Source organism: Phytophthora parasitica, assembly GCF_000247585.1.
Source record: "Phytophthora parasitica INRA-310 unplaced genomic scaffold supercont2.36, whole genome shotgun sequence".
Classification (NCBI taxonomy): Eukaryota; Oomycota; class Peronosporomycetes; order Peronosporales; family Peronosporaceae; genus Phytophthora; species Phytophthora nicotianae.
This window is the reverse complement of record NW_008649022.1, coordinates 228,519-248,162: the sequence shown is the minus strand read 5'-3', so window position 1 is coordinate 248,162 and position 19,644 is coordinate 228,519. Positions and strand designations below refer to the sequence as shown.

General features: G+C 51.2%; 13 protein-coding genes across 13 annotated transcripts in view; 5 read left to right on the top strand and 8 right to left on the bottom strand.

Annotated features, from left to right (window-relative positions):
* The window catches only part of PPTG_13688 (hypothetical protein), a gene marked incomplete at its 5' end in the record, with an annotated part of 2,798 nt that extends 1,267 nt beyond the window's left edge, over positions 1-1,531 (top strand). The window contains 6 exons of the mRNA XM_008910058.1: positions 10-430; positions 490-653; positions 715-856; positions 936-1,023; positions 1,085-1,178; positions 1,248-1,531. Of these exons, the coding sequence (XP_008908306.1) occupies positions 10-430; positions 490-653; positions 715-856; positions 936-1,023; positions 1,085-1,178; positions 1,248-1,511 (1,173 nt within the window). The 3' untranslated portion in view covers positions 1,512-1,531. The remainder of the gene's footprint in view (positions 1-9; positions 431-489; positions 654-714; positions 857-935; positions 1,024-1,084; positions 1,179-1,247) is intronic.
* A 10-nt stretch (positions 1,532-1,541) lies between these two features.
* Positions 1,542-3,133, bottom strand: PPTG_13687 (hypothetical protein). Its single transcript, XM_008910057.1, has one exon. It carries the CDS (start codon positions 3,092-3,094, stop codon positions 1,895-1,897), a length of 1,200 nt encoding a protein of 399 aa, XP_008908305.1. The 5' UTR covers positions 3,095-3,133; the 3' UTR covers positions 1,542-1,894.
* A 49-nt stretch (positions 3,134-3,182) lies between these two features.
* Positions 3,183-3,721, bottom strand: PPTG_13686 (hypothetical protein). Its single transcript, XM_008910056.1, has one exon. It carries the CDS (start codon positions 3,676-3,678, stop codon positions 3,415-3,417), a length of 264 nt encoding a protein of 87 aa, XP_008908304.1. The 5' UTR covers positions 3,679-3,721; the 3' UTR covers positions 3,183-3,414.
* An 833-nt stretch (positions 3,722-4,554) lies between these two features.
* PPTG_13685 (hypothetical protein) lies at positions 4,555-4,962 on the bottom strand (the record flags this gene model as incomplete). The annotated part of the gene is made up of 1 exon (XM_008910055.1): positions 4,555-4,962. The coding sequence occupies one exon, from the start codon at positions 4,960-4,962 to the stop codon at positions 4,555-4,557; it is 408 nt and encodes a 135-aa protein (XP_008908303.1).
* A 236-nt stretch (positions 4,963-5,198) lies between these two features.
* Positions 5,199-6,449, bottom strand: PPTG_13684 (hypothetical protein; the record flags this gene model as incomplete). The annotated part of the gene is made up of 1 exon (XM_008910054.1): positions 5,199-6,449. One exon carries the CDS (start codon positions 6,447-6,449, stop codon positions 5,199-5,201), a length of 1,251 nt encoding a protein of 416 aa, XP_008908302.1.
* Positions 6,450-6,473: 24 nt separating this feature from the next.
* PPTG_13683 (Atypical/ABC1/ABC1-C protein kinase) lies at positions 6,474-8,470 on the top strand. The gene has a single exon (XM_008910053.1). It carries the CDS (start codon positions 6,606-6,608, stop codon positions 8,229-8,231), a length of 1,626 nt encoding a protein of 541 aa, XP_008908301.1. The 5' UTR covers positions 6,474-6,605; the 3' UTR covers positions 8,232-8,470.
* Positions 8,413-9,699, top strand: PPTG_13682 (hypothetical protein). Its single transcript, XM_008910052.1, has 2 exons — positions 8,413-8,771; positions 8,833-9,699. The coding sequence occupies exons 1-2, from the start codon at positions 8,577-8,579 to the stop codon at positions 9,544-9,546; spliced, it is 909 nt and encodes a 302-aa protein (XP_008908300.1). The 5' UTR covers positions 8,413-8,576; the 3' UTR covers positions 9,547-9,699.
* On the bottom strand, positions 9,643-11,012 carry PPTG_13681 (hypothetical protein; the record flags this gene model as incomplete). Its single annotated transcript, XM_008910051.1, has 9 exons — positions 9,643-9,809; positions 9,867-9,894; positions 9,969-10,040; positions 10,099-10,125; positions 10,195-10,308; positions 10,363-10,422; positions 10,488-10,526; positions 10,586-10,656; positions 10,724-11,012. The coding sequence occupies 9 exons, from the start codon at positions 11,010-11,012 to the stop codon at positions 9,643-9,645; spliced, it is 867 nt and encodes a 288-aa protein (XP_008908299.1).
* A 124-nt stretch (positions 11,013-11,136) lies between these two features.
* PPTG_13680 (hypothetical protein) lies at positions 11,137-12,221 on the bottom strand (the record flags this gene model as incomplete). Its single annotated transcript, XM_008910050.1, has 3 exons — positions 11,137-11,284; positions 11,351-11,416; positions 11,479-12,221. 3 exons carry the CDS (start codon positions 12,219-12,221, stop codon positions 11,137-11,139), a joined length of 957 nt encoding a protein of 318 aa, XP_008908298.1.
* Positions 12,222-12,252: 31 nt separating this feature from the next.
* On the bottom strand, positions 12,253-13,175 carry PPTG_13679 (hypothetical protein). The gene is made up of 2 exons (XM_008910049.1): positions 12,737-13,175; positions 12,253-12,669 (listed from the first exon to the last, which is right to left on the bottom strand). The coding sequence occupies exons 1-2, from the start codon at positions 13,112-13,114 to the stop codon at positions 12,451-12,453; spliced, it is 597 nt and encodes a 198-aa protein (XP_008908297.1). The 5' UTR covers positions 13,115-13,175; the 3' UTR covers positions 12,253-12,450.
* Positions 13,176-13,287: 112 nt separating this feature from the next.
* On the top strand, positions 13,288-15,870 carry PPTG_13678 (23S rRNA (uracil-5-)-methyltransferase RumA). Its single transcript, XM_008910048.1, has one exon. It carries the CDS (start codon positions 13,321-13,323, stop codon positions 15,763-15,765), a length of 2,445 nt encoding a protein of 814 aa, XP_008908296.1. The 5' UTR covers positions 13,288-13,320; the 3' UTR covers positions 15,766-15,870.
* PPTG_13677 (hypothetical protein) lies at positions 15,744-17,065 on the bottom strand. Its single transcript, XM_008910047.1, has one exon. It carries the CDS (start codon positions 17,039-17,041, stop codon positions 15,863-15,865), a length of 1,179 nt encoding a protein of 392 aa, XP_008908295.1. The 5' UTR covers positions 17,042-17,065; the 3' UTR covers positions 15,744-15,862.
* A 525-nt stretch (positions 17,066-17,590) lies between these two features.
* Positions 17,591-18,790, top strand: PPTG_13676 (hypothetical protein; the record flags this gene model as incomplete). Its single annotated transcript, XM_008910046.1, has 1 exon — positions 17,591-18,790. One exon carries the CDS (start codon positions 17,591-17,593, stop codon positions 18,623-18,625), a length of 1,035 nt encoding a protein of 344 aa, XP_008908294.1. The 3' UTR covers positions 18,626-18,790.
* Positions 18,791-19,644: the final 854 nt, after the last annotated feature.

Here is a 19,644-nt window from a genome sequence, read left to right as displayed (position 1 = left end):
CGTCCGCAGCGATTCAACATCATCGAGCACCTGGAAAAACGCTACGGCGGTGGAGCTGTGCTTAACGACGGTGACGACGGCGACGTGGGCATTGGTGGCTTAGATAGACGTGATGACGACGACCTGTATGACTCCGAGGACTCGTTCATCGACGACACGGAGCTGCAGCAGAATATCGAAGAGGTCAGAGGACAGACGCGGGTTAAAACGAAGCATTCGGGTTTCTTCGTCAATGCTGGAGATGAGATTGAGACGCTGGAGAAGGAGGAAGACGAGCTGTCGGATGGGAAAAGCAGGAGAGGCAAGAAGAGAGCGGTGGATGGAGCGCTACGGTCTTTTCTGGCGGAGATGCCAGATGCAGCCAGTGACTGGCAGCCAAATGAAGAAGTGGTGAGGAAACTCGAGGTGTTAAGGACCGCAGTGCAAGAATGTAAGAAGAAAAAAAGCGATGGATGGAAAATTTTGTGGTACTTATTCTTTTTGCTGTAGTGGCGGAGACAGCGCCGATCCCGAAGGTATTTCCGAGATCGCTGGATGAGCCACTGCGTGCGGTTGATAAGTTGGTGGTGGAAGCACACCCGAATAAGTGGCGTGTGACGGGATATTTCGCCACACTGATGACCTTCTTGCCTTACACGAAGCAGTATCTAAAGGTTTGGATGTGGTTTATAGTCTAGTGGTGGAATTTGAGGCTGACTGCATACTGCATTGTAGTCAAATATGCTACGACTGGAAGCACGAGATGTAGCGAGGAATGAAAGGGAGAAGCTGGATAGCGCGCTCGAAACTCTGACTCAGTTCATTGCTACATACGGGACGCGAGCTACAGCTGAGCCTATCGATGTGGTCAAAGCGGGTAAATTTCAAGAGTGTTGATGCTGAGAAATGGTTGCGCGCATGTACAACTAACACTCTGTGTCTTGATTTGCTTGCAGATATCGCAAAGGACAAGGAACTAGGTGCAAAGCTACATGCACTTTTAGAGCTTCAGGACGAGTGGGTTTCCAAAGAAAATGACTACCGGTAAGAGTATTGCTACGTCGTATTTCGTCATAGCTGATCATTTGCATTCTATATTTTCCAGACAAATGCTGAAGACGGAAGACAAGAAGCACATGAAGGAACCAGACTATAAGCCACTCAACCAGCGCCAGGAACGCAATCGAATGTTTAACCGGGTAAGTTTATTGTGAGCCCGTTGCCATTCATTGATACTTCGACTTACATTTTGCGTGAAATGTCTGCAGGTACTCGCACTATTCACCCCTGGCCTGACCGACCTCCAGACATTACGCGCTTTGAACAAGGCCGCAAAAGTTAAGACGTCGAAAAAGCCTGCACAACCGAAGACTCCAGTGAAAGGCGCCACCGCAGCAGCAAAAAAGAAAATGCCCGAGCCAGCAGTGGCAGGAACCGGCCCCGTCAAGCGATCGATCAAGCCTTTCAAGTCGCGAATGATGGACGAGACTCCACCATTTGTAGAAGACGACTTTGAAGAGGTAGAACAGTGAGATAGAATAATCTTGCCAAAATGCAAAAAAAAAAAAAAAAAAAGCTTTGGACTCGGTGCTTAACGATCATTTCACGTGCTAGCAGCGTGATCCTGTTGGACCCCTAGCAGTAATTTGAGAAGCGTTGTGAGCTACAGTGACCCCTTGACGAACTTCCCACACTTCCTCGGGCCAAGGAGCTTCTGATGGAATGACGACATCTTCAGGAATACCTTCACCACAGCGCTGCGTTGCGTAAATGTCGAGCAACGGTGCAATACGATTCTGCCATGCTCGAGCCGAAATCTTCTGATCGGTGAATCTCCACACAATTACGTTAACAGTGTGCTTTCATCACCTAAAGGTTTCATGAGCATTTCTGTAGTTGTCAGATTTTCTACAATTTAAAAAATCTCCAGCGTTGCGTTGGGGTCAACGGCGTAGACGCCCTTGTAGCTGTCGAAGAGACCTTTCAATGCCTCTACGTACTGCGCTTGATACTTTTGTACATCTTCCTTCGTTGGGTGCTCAATTCGTGGGAATCGCAGAGGTTTGCCAACGACAGTAATGAGGTCTATGTCGTTGCGTGGCATGTAAAAGCACGAAGCTTCTCCAAAGAAGATCGTTCCGGGGATTCGAAGGCGATTCAGTTGCAATCGCAGCGACTGCAAGTACGAGAAGGCGTGGTAGGTGTATTCCTCACCAAAAGTGTACACTGGGTGGACATTGTAGCCGTGTTGCAGTGCAATTTTGATGAAGCCGAAGCGCTTTTTAAGGTACAAGCGATGTTTGCCTCGCTGATAGAGTGTGGCTTCTTCAAAGCCGCCAGGGATGATGCTGACGTTTTGATCTCTACGCATGAACTTGAGCATGTTGGCTTTGGCACAACTGCTGTACTCCATCCAGTTAAGGATATCGCGAATGAGAGGGAACCAGAAGAGGTTTTCAGCAGATAGCCATCGACACGCAGAGCGCTCGAAGCCCATGTGGTACGCGCCATTGAAGGAGAAGCCGCAGGTCAGTACTCCGTGGGGGTGGAAAGCGAACAAGTTCTTGGTTCCAGTCTCCACGTACGGCGAGATATCGTTCTCCTCGACAGCTTTGATAGCTGCAGCTGGACTGAGGTGTTCCCTGTCTACTGTGGCGTCCTGGTCTTCCATTAGTCGCTGCTGCTGCTTCTCTAGTTCGCGCTCCTCGAAGATGGTCACGTTCAGACGGAAGTATGGGTAATGCAGCAGAATGTATCGAGCTAGACGCCGCATGCGCGGCCACAGATGCAGTGAATCGCGCGTGACGTAGTGATAGCTCTCATACAGCACCGTGAATCCCAGATACAATTGCACACTAATGGGCGGTGGTGTTGCGAGCATCCAACTGCGGGTTTGCAGCGCTGCCCAAGCCCAACGAGCAACGCACACACCCGAGTAGAGCCACATGACGATGTACGCTCCAAGCCCGAAGATCCAGAGACCGAAGAGCGACCACAACAAGAAACGGCGACCTACGTATCCGCGCAGCGTTTGCAGCTCAGGAATTGCATTATTGTCGGGCCAAGAGGGTGTCCGCCCTGCAGCAGCGTGCTGCAACCGAGCGACGTTGCCCATTATTGTGTCCGGCACGATGTATTCAAGAGTGTGTGCAAGATGACAGCCTCAAAAACCGTCAGAATGATTGTCGCATACGTGATTGCGTGCTGCTATCAGGTTGGTCACCCCGTGATATTAGACATATCGTTCTTACCAAGAGGCTGCTGCTTTTACTTACTGGCGACAAGTTATCTGCCTTCCCTATCAAAGCGTAGGGGAAGGATAACTATAACCTCATCATGTCTGGCGGCCAAACGTAGTAGTATTTTTGTAGATTATACATGCGGAACAGGATAGTAGTAAGTGGCGGCTGCTGCGTCCTTCCTTGGGCCTGTAGCTCACATGAGCTTGGAGCTGGCGACGTGGAAAGGGTTCTTCTTCTTGCCCGTTTGAGGCTTGCTGGGTCCCAGTAAATACTCGAGCGAGAACTTATCCGTGATGCGCTGCTGCGGCTTCTTGTTCACCTTCAGTAGCCGGTTGCTCGACACGACAAAGGGGCTTTTGCCGCCGTTCAGAGCGGCCAGATTGAACTTTTCCGCGAGCTTTGGATCCTGGCGGCGACGCAGAGCGGCGGCAGCGGATGAGGCAAGTCGCGAGGTCATCGTGGTTATATCGGGGCTGAAAAGACTTGGGGGCTTGAAGACGAGTTCAAGAATGAGAAGGGCGGACGAGTTGTCGTTTGTTAAACTCCATGTTTTTATTTTCAAACAAGCTCATGGAAACAAGGTTTGTATCGGATGGAGACCTTTAGAATAGCATTGTGTGGATGGACTGAACTTGAAGTTGGCGATTTCGTTTTCCTTGGCTTGCTTCAACTGCGCGCAATCTTGTTGGGTTGTCGTCTCCATACATTGTTTAGTATGATCAGATTTTCCAGCTCAGTATCGACTAGAATATTTCAGCGCGAGTATTATTCTAACAGGGTTTTCTAAGTATGCCTTTATTTCTGACTCGACAGGTTCACGGTGTCGTTACCGTGATCAATGTCTTTATTCGTACATGCATTTGCATTTTTGTTACGCTGCATCCTCGCCTACGGAGTACCGTGGTCAATTGATACAGCTATCCCACAACCATATTATCACAAGCAAGCAAGGCGTTCTCAGACCATGAAAACTCTGATGATGCCCGCGAGCCAAGCACGTTTACAACGGTCAAGCCACTACAATCCGCCAAAAAAGGCCAAGCTCGCTGAAATAAAGTCAGCAACACATCCCATTTTAAGATACTACCACTCGCAGTGTTGCAGAACGCTCGCAGACCTTTAACGCACATTGACCATGTAGAGAGTGAGCAGCTTTACGTAGTTTGAACGAAGGGAGAATCTTCTCCGTCCAATCGCGTTCAGAACGAGTAGTGAAGCGGAATCCCATCTTTTCAAGCTCCACCTTCGATTCGGCAAACTGAGAAGCATGATTGTTCCCTGCTCGAATTGCAGCAACGGTACTACCAAGCCGTCTACCCCACGCCAACTTCGGCTATGATTCATCCCTAGTCGGCACTACAAAATCTCGCGGAACATCCGTAATACCATGCAGCGTCAGGAACTGGCGTAGACTGGGTAGAACATAATGATCCCATTTGAACAGCACCACGTCTGGAACAAAACCCATTTTCTTCAGCTCGTCAGCCATCTGTATCGACAAAGTCTGCTTGCCTCCTTGGAGCTTAGATCGACCCCCAAGTCTATTCACTGCCCCACCAAGCCTGTATCCCCACAGTGTTTGTGGCCAGCCTTCATCACCCGGTGGTACGGCAAACGCCACTAGCACTAAAAGGTCTTCATTTTCTCCTTGTACATCCTTAGCCCTACCAGCATCTTCTCCTCCGAAGCACTCCCCCTCTGACGCATTTTTCCGTCTCCCGCTCCCCATTTCGCACATCATCCTGGAGCACCTCAGAGGGTCTACGATCACTTAAATTGATACCCTCTCCCGATACTATCGAGCCGTAGCAGTGTATCAACACTCGAGAGTGCGGGGTTCTTCCTTGGTGCTCGTGGAGCGGCCTCCCGAGGCGCCACACCCGACGCACTGAAGACCGCAGCATCATTTACATTTCTAAATACTTCGAAGTAAAAGCAATGTAAAGCACGTCTTTCGGCTTTATGATTGGTCAAATATCAGAAATATTCTAGTTCGGCGTCTGGGTCGACGGCGTAGACACCCTTGTAGCTGTCAAATAGTCCTCGCAGTGCCTCGACATACTTGTCGTGGTACTGCTTAACCACATCTTTGCTGGGGTTCTCGATGTGTGGTAGCCGCAGTGGCTTGCCGACGACGGTAATGAGGTCTACATCGGAGCGCGGCATGTAGAAGCAGAGCGGAATTCCGAAGAAGATGACGCCTGGGATTCGGAACCGGTTTAGTTGCAAACGCAGCCACTGCAGATACGGGAAAGCATGGTAGGTGTACTCTTCACCGAATGTGTACGCTGGATAAATATCGTAGCCATGCTGAAGTGCGAGTTTAATAAAGCCGAAGCGCTTCTTGATGTACACGCGGTGCTTTCCTCGCTGGTAGAGCGTGGCTTCTTCGAAACCTCCGGGCAAAAGACAAAGGTTTTGGCCGGTGCTCATAATGCTCTGCATGCTGGCTTTGGCGCTGCTGCTGAACTCCATCCAGTGCAATATATCGCGCATGATCGGGAAGTAAAAGAGGTTCTCGGCCGAGATCCAGCGGCATGCCGCGCGCTGGAAGGCCATGTGATGAGCGCCGTTGAACGAGAATCCGCACGTAAGTACTCCGTGAGGGTGAAACGTGAACAGCGCGCGCTTGTCTGGCTCTACATACGGAGTCACATCGTTCCCCTCGATTGATGCCACTGCAGTCTTGAAATTCAAGTGTCCAGCGTCGTCGCTCTTGTCTGCAATATAATCGCTATCCTTCTCCTGCTCTGGCTCTGGTATTTCGGCTTTCTGTTTCGCCTCCTGTCGCTCTTCGAACACCACGGCGTTCAGTCGGAAGTACGGGTAGTGCAGGAACACAAAGCGTGCCATGCGTCGCATCAACGGCCATTCATGCAGCGAATCTCGCGTTACAAAATGATAGCTCTCGTACATGATTATCCCAGCCAGATAAACCTGCACAACAAGAGGCAGTGGCGTGGCTGCAGTCCAGCTGCCTCCATTCTGTAGCAAACTCCAGAATGACCGCAGTATGCAGAACCCCGAGAACAGCCACATGCCTACGAACGACGCCAGGCCGACAATCCACAGTCCGAACAGATGCCACAGCAACACAAAGCGAAGAATGCGTCCATGTAGCGTTTGCAGCTCCGGACGCGCGTCATTATTCGGCCACGCCGGCGTCCGTCCACAGGCATTCGGCATACTTGGGAAGTACTTGACAAAAATGCGTACGTGTACATGCATTACGTAGACCACACCGATCGATGTTGCGCGAGTGCCCACCTATTGTGCAACATTCACGCCAGATCCTTTCGTCATTCGATGTTACGTGAATGTGATTCGACTGGAGCAACCTTCCAATAGCCGCAGTACGTAAGCAGCCACTAACCATCCAGGTACATGGTGCTCGCCTTCATGCTGGGTCGGGGCGGCGCCGTGGCTAGAGCTCGTCCACCGTGTCGTCTCCTTCGTACCGTACACAAGTCTCAGCTGTCGACATGGCCACGTTTGGTTCCGCATCAAGCGCTCGTGGCACATTCAAAACTCTGTTTCGACATCCGCGCACGTCTCGCCCGCGATGCCTGGACGTGCCGCAATGCGGAGCTGCTCCGCGTGTTCCCCAGAATACTGGCCACTTCTCCGTCAAACGAATCTCTAGTGCAGACACTACGTCGTTTGATCCGCGTGGCGCTTCACTTCGCCAAGCTACTGGGACTGGCGCTTCCACTAGCACTCACGGCTCCTGTGGCTTATTCGGCCGGTACGTTGATGCCTACAGTTGTAGAACACTGGTGGGAGCTTGCTTTATGGCTGGCGCAATATTCCTCTCCAACTGTAATGAAATTCCTGCAGTGGGCGAGCACCCGTCGCGATATGTTCCCTGCGTCATTCTGTGACCGATTCGAGACGTTCCACGAGCACGCACCGATGCATTCGTGGGCACAGACGGAAGATGCATTAAAAATGGCGTTTGGAGACAATTGGAGAGACGTATTGGAGGTAGATGATCATCCAATTGGCTCTGGCTGCATTGCACAGGTGTATCGAGGTCATATCAAGGAGACGAACGAACAAGTGGCAGTCAAAGTCATCCATCCTCACGTAAAGCAAATGGTGGCACTGGATCTACAGCTTTTACGGACTTTTGTGGCAATATTTGAAGTCATACCGACGCTCCGATGGCTCGGAGGAAAGGATAGTGTCACGGAGTTTGCGTCCCTTATGGAGAGACAGCTGAATCTTCGCACGGAAGGTGAGAATCTGACCTTGTTTAGTGAACATTTCCGCAATCGCAAAGGACTTCGCTTTCCCGTACCACGCATGGATTATACAACAGAAAATGTATTAGTGGAGAGCTTTGAAGATGGTCTACATTTCAGTGAGATCTTCTCACAAATGGAGCTGCCACGTCGGAAAGCTGTGGCTCGCGTCGTGCTGGAAGCGTATCTTCGGATGGTTTTCCTTGATAACTTTGCGCATGGAGATTTACATCCAGGAAATCTTTTGTTTGACGAGCAAGATGGCGGTAGAAACTCGCGGGTGTCGCGTTCTGAAGCCATTCGCAATGCTGGTGTGGTGGTGATTGATGCCGGTATCGTGACGAAGCTAGAGCAACAAGATCTGCGTAATTTTGTCGAGTTATTCCACGCAGTAGCCACAGGGAATGGGTACAAGGCTGGTGAGCTCATTGTGGCAAGAAGTAAGGGGCGAATAGGTCCAAATGGAGCTATCATTCCGACCAAGTGCAAAGATCTCGAGTCTTTCTGCACTGGGATGGAGCGGATTGTGAACGACGCACTGAGCTGGCGACTCAGTTTGAAGAAGGTGCATGTGGGAGCACTTCTCCGCCAAGTGATGGAGCTTTGCTGTACACATGAAGTGAAGCTGGAGGGCAAATACGCCTCCATCGTTGTCTCCATTGCGGTATTGGAAGCGGTTGGCCGGAAACTTGACCCGGATATCGACATCTTGGCGGTTGCTCTCCCGATCATCACACAGTCACTCGTCAAGAACGTATTGAGTTGACTCTCAACGATAGATTTTTGATTTTACGATAGTTTGCTGAATGCTGTGGCATCGATACGAGTGCAGGAAAAAGAATTTGAAAGCCAACGGTACCATAGTGAAGTGCACTCGTACGTTTTACATTTGTAAGGATACATGAAATGTAATAGACCCCACTATCTGCTTACTTCTCTGCGGTGTACACGAAAGACGAATGAACCGAGATGATTGGCTTGGTGTAGTGACGCTGATAACCACGGCCTTCGTCTTCAGACACCGCAGCCACTCGTGCCATGTGCGACTTGAGTGAAAAAGGGACCAAGTGTAAGCTGACGTCACTTGCAGATTTGCACCAAGAGGATCAAGATGACGCAGTCGACTCCGCTGGACGCTGCTCTGCAGCTCTTCACTTCCGTTCAGGAGACGGAGGTCTCCGCGCAGTCAAAAACCAAACCTGTAGTGGCGCTCTCTTTGCCTCAGGAGCCCGATCGCAAGCAGAAGCGCGAGCTGCAGAAACTCATCGCCCCGCTCGCCTTCCTCTTCCGTGGCCGTGATGACATTGTACGCCGCCCTACTGTTACGGCACAAAACAGGAGACTGACAGTTATGTGATCCTTTGTAGACGCTGTTGCTGTCGTCGAAGGAGATGGAGGCATCGAGTCTTACAGTCTTTAAGGACGGCGAGGAGCTAACTACCGTCACGACGGAAGGAGAGCTTAAGGACCGCGTTAACAAGCTGGTACAGCACATCGGATGGAGTCCGGACTGTCCGGATGAGACCCAACTGCACAACTACCTGTCCCCTATCAACACTGAGGAGCTACTGGGCGACGTAGCGGCCTTCACCGCCACCACTGGCCAGCGCGACTACGTGGCCAACGCCGCCAATGTGTCGTCTATCATCTGGCATGCGTTTACGGAGGCTGAACGTCCTATTAACTGGGCGGGTTTCTACTTCGTCCGACCGCTAGCCAACCCCAAAGAGACCGACCACGACCACATTCTGATCCTCGGGCCATTCATGGGGAAACCTGCGTGCAGTCGTATTCGATTCCAGAGTGGCGTGTGCGGCGCCGCGTGGCGTACCAAGTCGGTGCAGCGTATCAAGGACGTGCACGAGTTCCCCGGCCACATTGCGTGTGACGACGCGTCTGAGTCTGAGCTGGTAGTTCCCGTCTTTGATAAGCAGGGGGAGGTCATCGCTCTCATTGATCTCGACTGCCCACAGAAGAACGGCTTTTCGGCTGAGGACGAACGCACCTTCGTGGAGGTCGCGCGTGTCATGTCCGAGGCCTGTGACTGGGGCAACGTCGGTCTGCCGTACACCCAGCCATGAAGCTTTGATATCGTAGAGAATGGACCTCTCAATGGTCTTCGATCGTAAGCAGAGCGCGGCTCTATTAGATTAATATGACCTCCGCCTGCTATCATGCTAATGCGTTCGATACGTCACTTCGTATAGTAAAATGGCGACAAGATGTGAGCGAAGTCGTTCGGCCATTTCGAGCGCAGTCTCGTTCGTGGATTCCGTCCTGGCCTTGAGGTTGATGTCGTATTGAACGAGGACTTCCGCAGCTAGAGCAGCGTCGTTCGCAGCGGCTGGAAAGCAGGCGATGTCAGTAAACGGACAGAAGTAGCAACAATGCCAGCGCGTACCATAGTGAAGTGCGCTCCAGCCGTCGTTCTTTGGCATCAATGGATTGTAAGCGTACCATGACTCGAGTTGAAAGCAGTGCGTGTAGTTAGTAAAGTACGTACATCCGTTTCGTCGATGAAAGCCTTTTTGCGAAGCAGTAGCTTAGCAACGCCAGCATGGTCCTCACCGCAAGCCTGCAACAAGTAGCACGTTACAGCTTGGTCTCTGATAAACTCCAAACATCCTACTCACCAGCATCAGCGGCGTCATTCCATTTTTCTGGTTCAAAAAGCAACGCGTGTGTTGAGAATATGAGCAATTAAAGTAGTTTCATCAAACCGAACGCACATCTTTCCGGTTGATCGTGATACGCCGCACTGGGGCCTTTTCCACTAGCCGCTGCACAATTTTCTCATGTCCTCCCATTACAGCATAGTGCAAGGGAGTCCAGCGCATTTCCAACTGAAAAGATGTCAACATCAGAGTTGGCAGCGAGATAAGCGAAAATTGACGTACATCTGGGTCATCGATCGTGGTTTCCTCGTGGAGAAGCGTTCGAACTACCCCCTCCGCACCCTGCAGACAAAATACAGATACTTCAACGACACGTACGTTGCTTCTTCACCGCTTTCAAAGCTTACATGTCTACAAGCATAATGCAGCGCAGTCCGACCCTTTTCCTATTGCATGTCAGCTTGTGAGTTTGAAGCAGAAACTATTCGCTTGACAGAAAGCTCACATCTTTGCCGTTAGGATTCTGGTTATTCAAGCGCAGTCGTTGAGCAATATAGCCATTGTGGTCGAGCTTGGCTTCAAGCATCACGAGAGTTAATCTTGAAAATACAAGTAAACATACTTGCACAAAACGTGAGCTCACAATGAATGTGAAAGAAGATCGTGCGCCGGTACAGTCGAATCCGCTGGTTGACTGAATCTCCCTCCACTTGGCGTAACACTGGCGCCTTTTGCCCCAGTTTCCGCTGCTCGGACAATGTCAGCTCCATGAACAACTTGGGACGGTCTTCATCAGTTTGTTTCTTCTGTTTGTTATCCTTTTTCTTCTTAGCATTTGCTTCCTCCGCTTCCTTCTCAAGAAAAGCCGCGATCTCGGCGTCACTGCCGCTTGCAGCGATGGCTTCTTGCCCGAAGCCGAAACGAGAGAGCATTGCAAAGGAGTCGAAGCGACTGGATTCAATGCAAAAATGTATTCGTCACTTGGTGAGCGGACACCGCGTCGGATGGCTTGGACTAGCTAAAATAACTGTCCATCTCAGCGTTAAAAGCTCCACGTTAGTCGCTATCGGACTCACTTTCAATGGAACCCTTTCGACAAGATGTACGCGACCCACGACGAGGTGAAGGTGAGCGAGACGAAGATGGAGATCGGTGACGCGATGCCGTCGAAGAACTGGACGGCGAACGACGAGGGCGGCGGCTTCTGTGAATTCAAAGATTAACAACAATGAGAAACTCGCATATACACATACGATTCAGCGTACGGTACCTGTTCTCTCCTCTCGAAGACCTCTTCCTCTTCTCGGAACGTCGCTCACGGGATCTAGACGCCGATCTAGTTGCAAGCACCAATGTCAATAAACCAATATCACCAAAAAATCCTGCCACGTTACGTACCGGTCTCTACGATGACGCTTCACAGACGGCGACCTAGATCGCCCACGTCTTGAACGCCCACGCGGGGAGCTGCGGGACCGTCTTCGCGGACTCCTGGAGCGTCTACGTGGACTTGGAGAGCGTCTCCGTCTACGCGGAGGACTCCTTAATCGTCTCTTGACACTCGGCGAGCGTCTCGGACTACGAAAGTGTCGCGGTGGACTACGCGGACGTCTCTGCAAGCTCCTCGACCGTCTTCTCTCACGTCGTTCGTTCTTAGTAGCGTCTTCCTGTGGTCTGCGCTGTCTCTCGTTCTCCTTCTTCTTAGTGTCCAATACCTTCTTGAGCTTACTTTTCTCCTGCGCAATGGTCTGCATTTCCTGCTTCTTTTTGTCCAGAATGGCACTGGGGATTCCTGTAGGATTGCTCTGTGCACTGAGCAGAAGCTGCCACAATTCCTCCATAAAGGGGCCCGCCTGCTTCTCCAGGAATCCTGTGAGTGCTACCTGCAGTTTCTTTGGGTCCAGCTTCTCATCCACCTTGGTTTCCAGCAGGTTAATGGCCATAGATACCACAATATCGTCCTCGAAGCCCAACAATTGCGTGATCCGCTCTGTGATCCACTGGTTAATAACCTCGCGCTGCACTTTACGCATGTCTACGCTCTGCTCGAAGCACTTGGGGAACGTCATCGTGGCCAGCAGCTTCTTCTCCTGCGCCAAGTAGCGCCCGTCTTGGCTCGCGCTCGTGCCACGGACCGCCATCAGTTCCAATTGTGATTAGGTGGGATTGCAATTATTGTCGAAGAGATCAATTGAACAAATTACATTTTCAATAATTGTAAAATGGACATCAGCATTCTTTTTGAGCATGGCGGCTACAAGTACAACTTAAGAGCTGCTGTCATCACAAGGACGGGTGTGGATATGCTTGGTTATTGGAGGTATTAGTACAAGCGAGAGGCTGTTTAACCTTAGCTGTTTGGAGGAAGCACTAGGTGCCGACGATCCAGGCATCGTCTGGGAGTGAATGTAGCACCTCCTTCACCACCTCGTAGGGTGCCGTTGTGAATAATGAGGCCGGATATACGGCAGCGCCCCAAACTGGATGTACCAGAATCTTGCACATTCCAGCGCTCAGACACCGGTATCGCAGCAGTAGCTCCACGCCATCCACCTCGCTGTACACCTTGTTGCTCGACAGCGTCAACATCTACACCAAATGAGCATGTCATCCATGAGAAACGCATACTTTAATGTGTTCACTTTAACATTCGTACCGGCAGCCCGGAGCACGGGTCGATGAAATCCGCCCAGTACTTCTTGGCGATGAGTGCGTTGGCCACCTGTTGCGCGAAGGCCATGAAAGTCTCGAGCAATCGGTCCTTCTCCTTATCGGCGTCGACACCGAATTCGCTCAAGTCCATCAGCGACTTCTGGCACGTCAGTACGGCCAACACATCGGCGTCATTCTTGCTGCGCTGGAACTGCGTCGGGAATACGTGCTTCAGTTCACGCATCAGCAGCCGCGGACACGCGTGCACCGACACCTGGAATCCCTCGCGAAGCTCTGTAGGATGAAGTAGCGGTTCCAACCAGCCGCGTACGGCGCGGTGCGTCAATGTTGTCGATGTCGGCTCCAGCTCCATCTCGACCATATTCAGCTTCTGCAATGCTGTGCCATTCACATGTCAGAATCATGAGAGGTTGCGAATAAACTTATACAGTTTGAATAGTTTTGTCCAATCAAGCGCCAGGTCCCTATACCTTGTGTACAAAGTTATGCAGGAAATTTGTATTTTGTCCAATCAAGAGGTAACTTCGTGCTCTCCAGCAATTGAAGCATCACAATCGAGTGGAGACGATGGACAGCAAGGACGAGGTGCATGTTGCCGCCGAGCCTCAGGGCAATGACGCGCGCCAGGAGGAGGAGGTCAAGGTGATCGTGATGAACTACGGCAAGTGGAAGGAATCGAAGGTTTTGAGCGAGCTGCTGCGTCAAAAGGGCGTGAATTTCCTCAAGGTGCAGAAGGCACGACAGCTATCCTTCGGCTTCGTGCACTTCCACTCCAAGGAGGAGCGTGCTGAGGCAATGCTGAAGCTTCAAGCCATCGAGTGGAACGGCGAACTCCTGGAAGTCAAGGACGCGCTTCCCAAGAGGAGCATGAAGCCTATGCGCAAGCGCAACAAGCGCGATCCTGAGGAGGCGGGAAAAGCACAGCAGGAACAACAGGAGGAGGACGTCTCGCAGCGTGATGTTCGCGACGTGGTCACTCCGTGGGCCTCTGTGCCTTACGAGGAGCAGCTTGAACGCAAGGAGGCGGAGATGAAGAAAGTCCTAGTCAAGATCGTACGTCAGACCCGCAAGGAGTTCGGTAAGAAGGAGAAGCGGGTGGCTCAAGACCAGCGCAATGTGGCAAAAAAGAAACGCAAATTGGAAAAGGAAGAAAACACTGAACAGGTGAAGCCTGCGGAGGTGTACGTTGACGACGCCAAGCCGCAGTACTCGCTGAAGATCCCCAAATGGCTTAACAGCCACGGTTCGATCTATGTTGTAGCCAATAACGTGCTGTACTCGCGTGCCCACGAAGCTGAAGCCGATACGCCTTGGACACGAGTGGCAGATGCAACAGATGTGGCGGCGATCGTGTCGTTCGGTAGCGACCTGGTGGCTGCCAAGACAGACAACAACATCTACGCTCTCAAGCCCGACCAGTCGTGCAATGGTGGCTTGGCATGGGAAAAGATTTGCAGCGGACCTGAAGGCTCTCAGATCACGTCGTTCGCGTCGCTACGTGGCACTTTACTGAGCTGTACGAGCGACGGTAAGATCTTTAAGCAGGAAGGTACAGGTCGCTTTGCTTCGGGAGAGTGGAAGCTGCTGGGTGAGGTCCCTGGCGCTTCCATTATCGGACTACACAATGGCTACTTGTACGCTCTCAATGCGACTGCGCCGTGGTCACGCGCTCCGCTGGACGGAACAGCGTTGGAAGCTCTGAAGTTCGAGAAGTTCGACGTGAAGATGCCTGAAGCACTTGGTATCACGTCGCACAACACTCTGTTTATCCTCCTGACGCCTGAATCTCTGCAGTTCGTGCAGCAAGATGGTACAGTGAAGGCTTCTGTGGCGTTAACGGAGGAGATCAAGGGAGCGAACTTTACGGGATTTGCGAGTCACAACGGTCTATGCTGTCCTATGGACTCCATCCACGCCTCTCCTGTGACCGAAGGATATCGGAACAAGTGCGAATTCAGCTTCGGGTTCGACAAGGAAGACAAACCGTGTGTGGGTTTCCGTCTCGGTCTCTTCCGTGAAGGCTCCGTGGTTGTCAGTAAGCCGGACGAGTGCATCAATGTATCCAAGGAGATGAAGGCCGTCTGTGCTGTGATGCAGAACATCCTAGAGACATCAGATGTTCCAGTGTACAATGTCACCACGAAGAGCGGAGTGTGGCGTGTACTGACAGTGCGTCAGAGTGTGAATACCGGAGAACTGATGGTCATGGTGCAGGTGAACCCTAAAGACAAGACTGATGAAGAGAGAGCTGCCGTCAAAGATCTGGTGGTGAAGCGACTTACAGATGAGAGCAACTCATTCAAGATCACATCTATCTTCATGCAGGAGTACGAGGGTCTCTCGGCTCCTTCGGATAACGACCCAGTGGAGCACGTATACGGCAATACGAAGCTGGAGGAATATCTGCTGGGTATGCGCTTCTCAGTCTCTCCGAACGCCTTCTTCCAGGTCAATACTCGTGGTGCAGAGAAGCTGTACTCGTTGGTGAAGCAGTACGCTAACGCGGACGAACACACGCTGCTGTATGACGTGTGTTGCGGCACTGGTACGATCGGTATCTGTGCGTCGAAAGGTGTGGGCAAAGTCGTGGGTATTGAGATCTGTAAGCCTGCTACGGACGACGCCAAGGTGAACGCGGTACTGAACGACGTCCAGAATGTGAGCTTTGTCAACTCGAAGGCTGAGGATGTGATGAAGGACTTGCTGCACAAGAAACGAGACGAGAGCGAGCAGCATCTGAACCGCGTCGTGGCCATCGTGGACCCTCCGCGCGCTGGTCTTCACCATCAAGTGCTGCGAGCTCTGCGTGCCTGTCCGCCAGTGGAGCGCATCGTGTACGTGTCGTGCAACCCAACCAACTCTCTAGTGCGAGACGCAGTGACGCTGTGTGGTCCCAGCACCAAGTCCATCCAGGGCCAGGCCTTCGAGCCTGTACACGCCGTCCCCGTCGACATGTTCCCACACACGCCGCACTGCGAGATGATCATCGTCTTCGATCGTGTCAAGAACTAGAAACTAGAACTGACTAGGTTCTAAACCTAATTCAAAAACCTGGATATGTAAAACATGAACTGTGCACGTGTCTATTCTATAGAGACAACGGGTAGATTTAGTCACTGTCACTGTCTTCCGAGTCTTCATCATGGTCATCTTCTTCGCTGATTTCGAGGCCTTCGTACTCTTCCTCCTCCATTTCATCATCGTCGTCATCAAACGTCATCTCTTCGTCTCCAGACTTTTGCTTCTTGCGCGAAGGTTCGTCATCAGCCACTGGAATGTCCTTGAGACCGTCAGCACAGAACAAGACGCTGTTGAGACGCTGCTTGGCGTAGATCGTGTGGCGATACTTGCGTGTGTTGACGTCGAACACATGAACCATGCGGTCCAACCCCACCGCCGCGATGTACGGTAGTGTCGGGTGGCATGCGATGTCACGGATTGAGCCCACTGGACCAGTACAGCGACCCATGTGCTTCAATGTACGCAGATCCAGAATGTCCAAGTTACCAGCCGTGTCGCCTACATAAACTCGAGTCTCATCCGGTGACACACACAGCGACTGAATGGGGTTCTCGCCGAAATTGTCGAGCTGCTGCACTGGTCTTCTCTTGGTGTTGGAGTCGTAGATCCGCACATGGCGATGACCTGTGCCCACAATGACACGGTGTCCGTTGCTGTTGCCAGGGGTGGACAGAAAACGCAGGTCCTTGACCCACACGGGCACGCGCATGTCCAGCTTGTCGTGCGTCACATTCTTGGCCCTAAAAAGGACTTGTTGGGTCTCTAGGGACCACAGGTTTAAGTCGTGCTCCTTGCCTCCCACACCAATGACCGTCTGCGTTGCAGGCTCAAGTCGCATCATGTTCAAATCCCCGTCCACATTAAACGTTGCAGGTTTGCCTGCGTCCTCCAGCGTACTGCGCACCACCACGTCGCCTGTGTCCGTACATTGCACCACCGAACCGAATTTACGGATGACGTCGAGTCCAACACAGCGCGTCTTGCTCTGTTCCTTATCTGATGCAGGCCAGGACCAATCTGGCTCTTTGGCAGCGCTCAAACTCTTGCCGTGTGACGCCTCGTAGCTCTCCACGACACCGTCCGCGCGTGCCAACACCACATTGCGCTGATAATCTGCAGCATCACGCTCGTCCGCGTACCAGCAGAGACGCTGAATGCCCCGAGATCGGGCTTGAGGCTGCTCGCGACTGGATAAGATGCGCTGCTCGTTCTTCTCCAGCTCAATGGACTTGAGCAGCCCAGTCTCGTCACCTACAAGGACACGCATGTTGCTACGAGTTGGAAATGAAAGACTACATGACTGGCAGGAAGGACGAGGCAGATGATTGGTGGAATAAAAGACTGTCGACCAGTTGGGATTGGATGAAAACAATTTCTAAATAAAATATGAACCAAAATAGAAATGGATACATTTTAAATTGAGATAACTTCAACATGACGATCAAAATGACGATCAACTGCATTCGTCTTGAGTCATCGGCAACACGTTGTCTCTCTGCACAGCACTGAAATTTTTACCGGCCCCTTGTTGATTCGTTGTCAGTGATGTCAGCATAAGCGACCGTGGAAGAACCTCGCAGCTGGTTTCGGAGTGTCAAGCAGGACCAGTTGAACCCATGACACACTAGTCGCTGGAAAAAATGCTCCTTCGTTCTCTCGCGGCGACTGCTTTTACCAATGGTAAATTACCACAGGACACTATCACCTCCTGGGTCCATCCCTCCAGCATTGCGCTCTCCAGCTTCATTTCTCGTTTTTCTTCTTCCCCCCAAGAAGCTCCTCCTCCACCGGACTCCTTCGCCTCAACGACAGCATCATGGGCCAAGTTTGCTCCGGTTCTGGCGTCAGCAAGCACGTGTGTGCCCCTCGTGATCCAGCAGACAAGGAGTTGGATTTAATCTTGATCCGCAAGACCAAGATCCCCGACTTTGACTCGTTTTTCGAGTCCGCTGCTGCCCCACTCAACGAACTGGTAGAGATTCACAACAGCATCGCGGAGAGCGAGGAGAACCTCAAGGCGGCGGCTGCAGCGCTGCAAGGCGAGATCCAAGTGCGACTCTCTGTTGGTCACGGTGGTCGCGTGGCGTTGGTACTCTGGAAATTCGACAAGAAGGACCAAGTCCATGTCCTCACACCGGAGGAGCGCGATGAGAAGCTCAGCTCCAGCGAAGACCTAAAAGAGGCGTTCGACAACAGCGAGAACATCATCACCAACTTGAATACTGTACTGGAAAAGCCTCCAACGGATGACCCGCTCTGTGACTACATTGAAAAGCACGGCCGGCTGTTTGTGACCAAACGAGGTCAACTCGAAATGTTGGTTCGTGACGTGAACGTTGCGGTCTTCACGCTTCGTAAGCTGCTGATGATGCAGGCTCATGTCACGAGTTTGACAGAAGCTACGACGATTCTTTTGAAGGAACTAGCTAAGGTCGAGGATATCGGAGATTTGAGCATTGCAACCAACGAGAATGGCAGCGTCAAGATCATGAACGGCGAGGAGGAGATGGATCTACGCAAGCTCAAGAAGCTCAGAGCGCCAGTTGCTCAGCTCGTCGACGCTATGGCTGACCTTGTGGATAATGTGGAGACAGCTGTGACTTCCGTCCCCGAACTGGCTAAGTCTTCTGCTGCGTTTGTCGATGAGTCCAAGGGCCTGCCGGCCAAGATCCCGGAGGCCGTATCCAGCTCAGGCTTGGGCATCTCGGAAATGCCTAAGGCGGCGACTGCTACTACCAGTAACGTTAAGGCTCTGAGCAATGGCCCAAAGATTGCTCGTGCTACTACAGTCATGATTCAATACGCGGCTACGGAGCTTGTCCAGGCTGCTGCTATCCCGCGAGGAGGTTAACGCGGTGGAGGCATACATGTAGTTGTGAAAGCACGAACGAAGTGCTAAGGTGCGTGGGTCCGAGTACACGAAAAACTACAACTAGAAAGTCGGAACTAGAGAAAAATGAATGTAGATGTCTGGGTTAGACGCGGTGGTCGTCTGTCAATTATACATTAATTAAACAGGTGACCTGATTTAAGTCGCATCATAAATGCCATAAACGCGAGCTTGCAACCTAAAGCTACCTTGGAAATTACTAGTAGTTGCTTGGAAGGGCCCGAATGGATGCTGTGAGACGACCAGGACGTAAGTTGTTGGTATGTAGCAAAAAATCTTAAATGCAGATGCATGGAATTGCATGAAGCGTACTCTCGTGCAACACACAAAACAATTCTAAATAGTATTAGTAAGTAGTATTATAATATTCCTGCAAGTTTATATTCGCTATTTCATAGTGAAATTGCAATTGAAATTCGATCATCCTAAAATGAACCTACTGGGCAACTGTTGTCGGGAGGTGGTTATCCCAGACGATTTGCTTGGATTGGGATCATAATCCATGATGACAGAAAAAATGAATTGTATTATATTTGTGATCACTCTGACTTCATGTTTGTATGATGTATTATTAGTTGCATTGTACATGTACCTCATGATTACGTGATTGTAAATCTCGTTCTTGGCTGGATTCCAGGTAAGCATTCTTATATTTTTCATTAATCTTACGATTTAGATGAAGGATCCCTTGCGCCTTTGGCTGACAGCATTCAAACATGAGAGCGGATCCTCGCCGATAACGTTCAAGCGTGATCAGTTTGTTGTCCTGAAGACTGTACTAAAATACGTGATAACTTCTGTAATTCTAATACAAAAATATAATATCCGAGGGTGTAACTACTACAATCCAACAGAAGCCAAGAATAATTATCGGCGGAGTAGGAATATTATAGACGCTGCATCAGAATCCTTTCGATGGCCAAGACCGATCTGGCAATTGCTACCTCTCCCCATGGCATCTGGACATCAGACTTCAATTT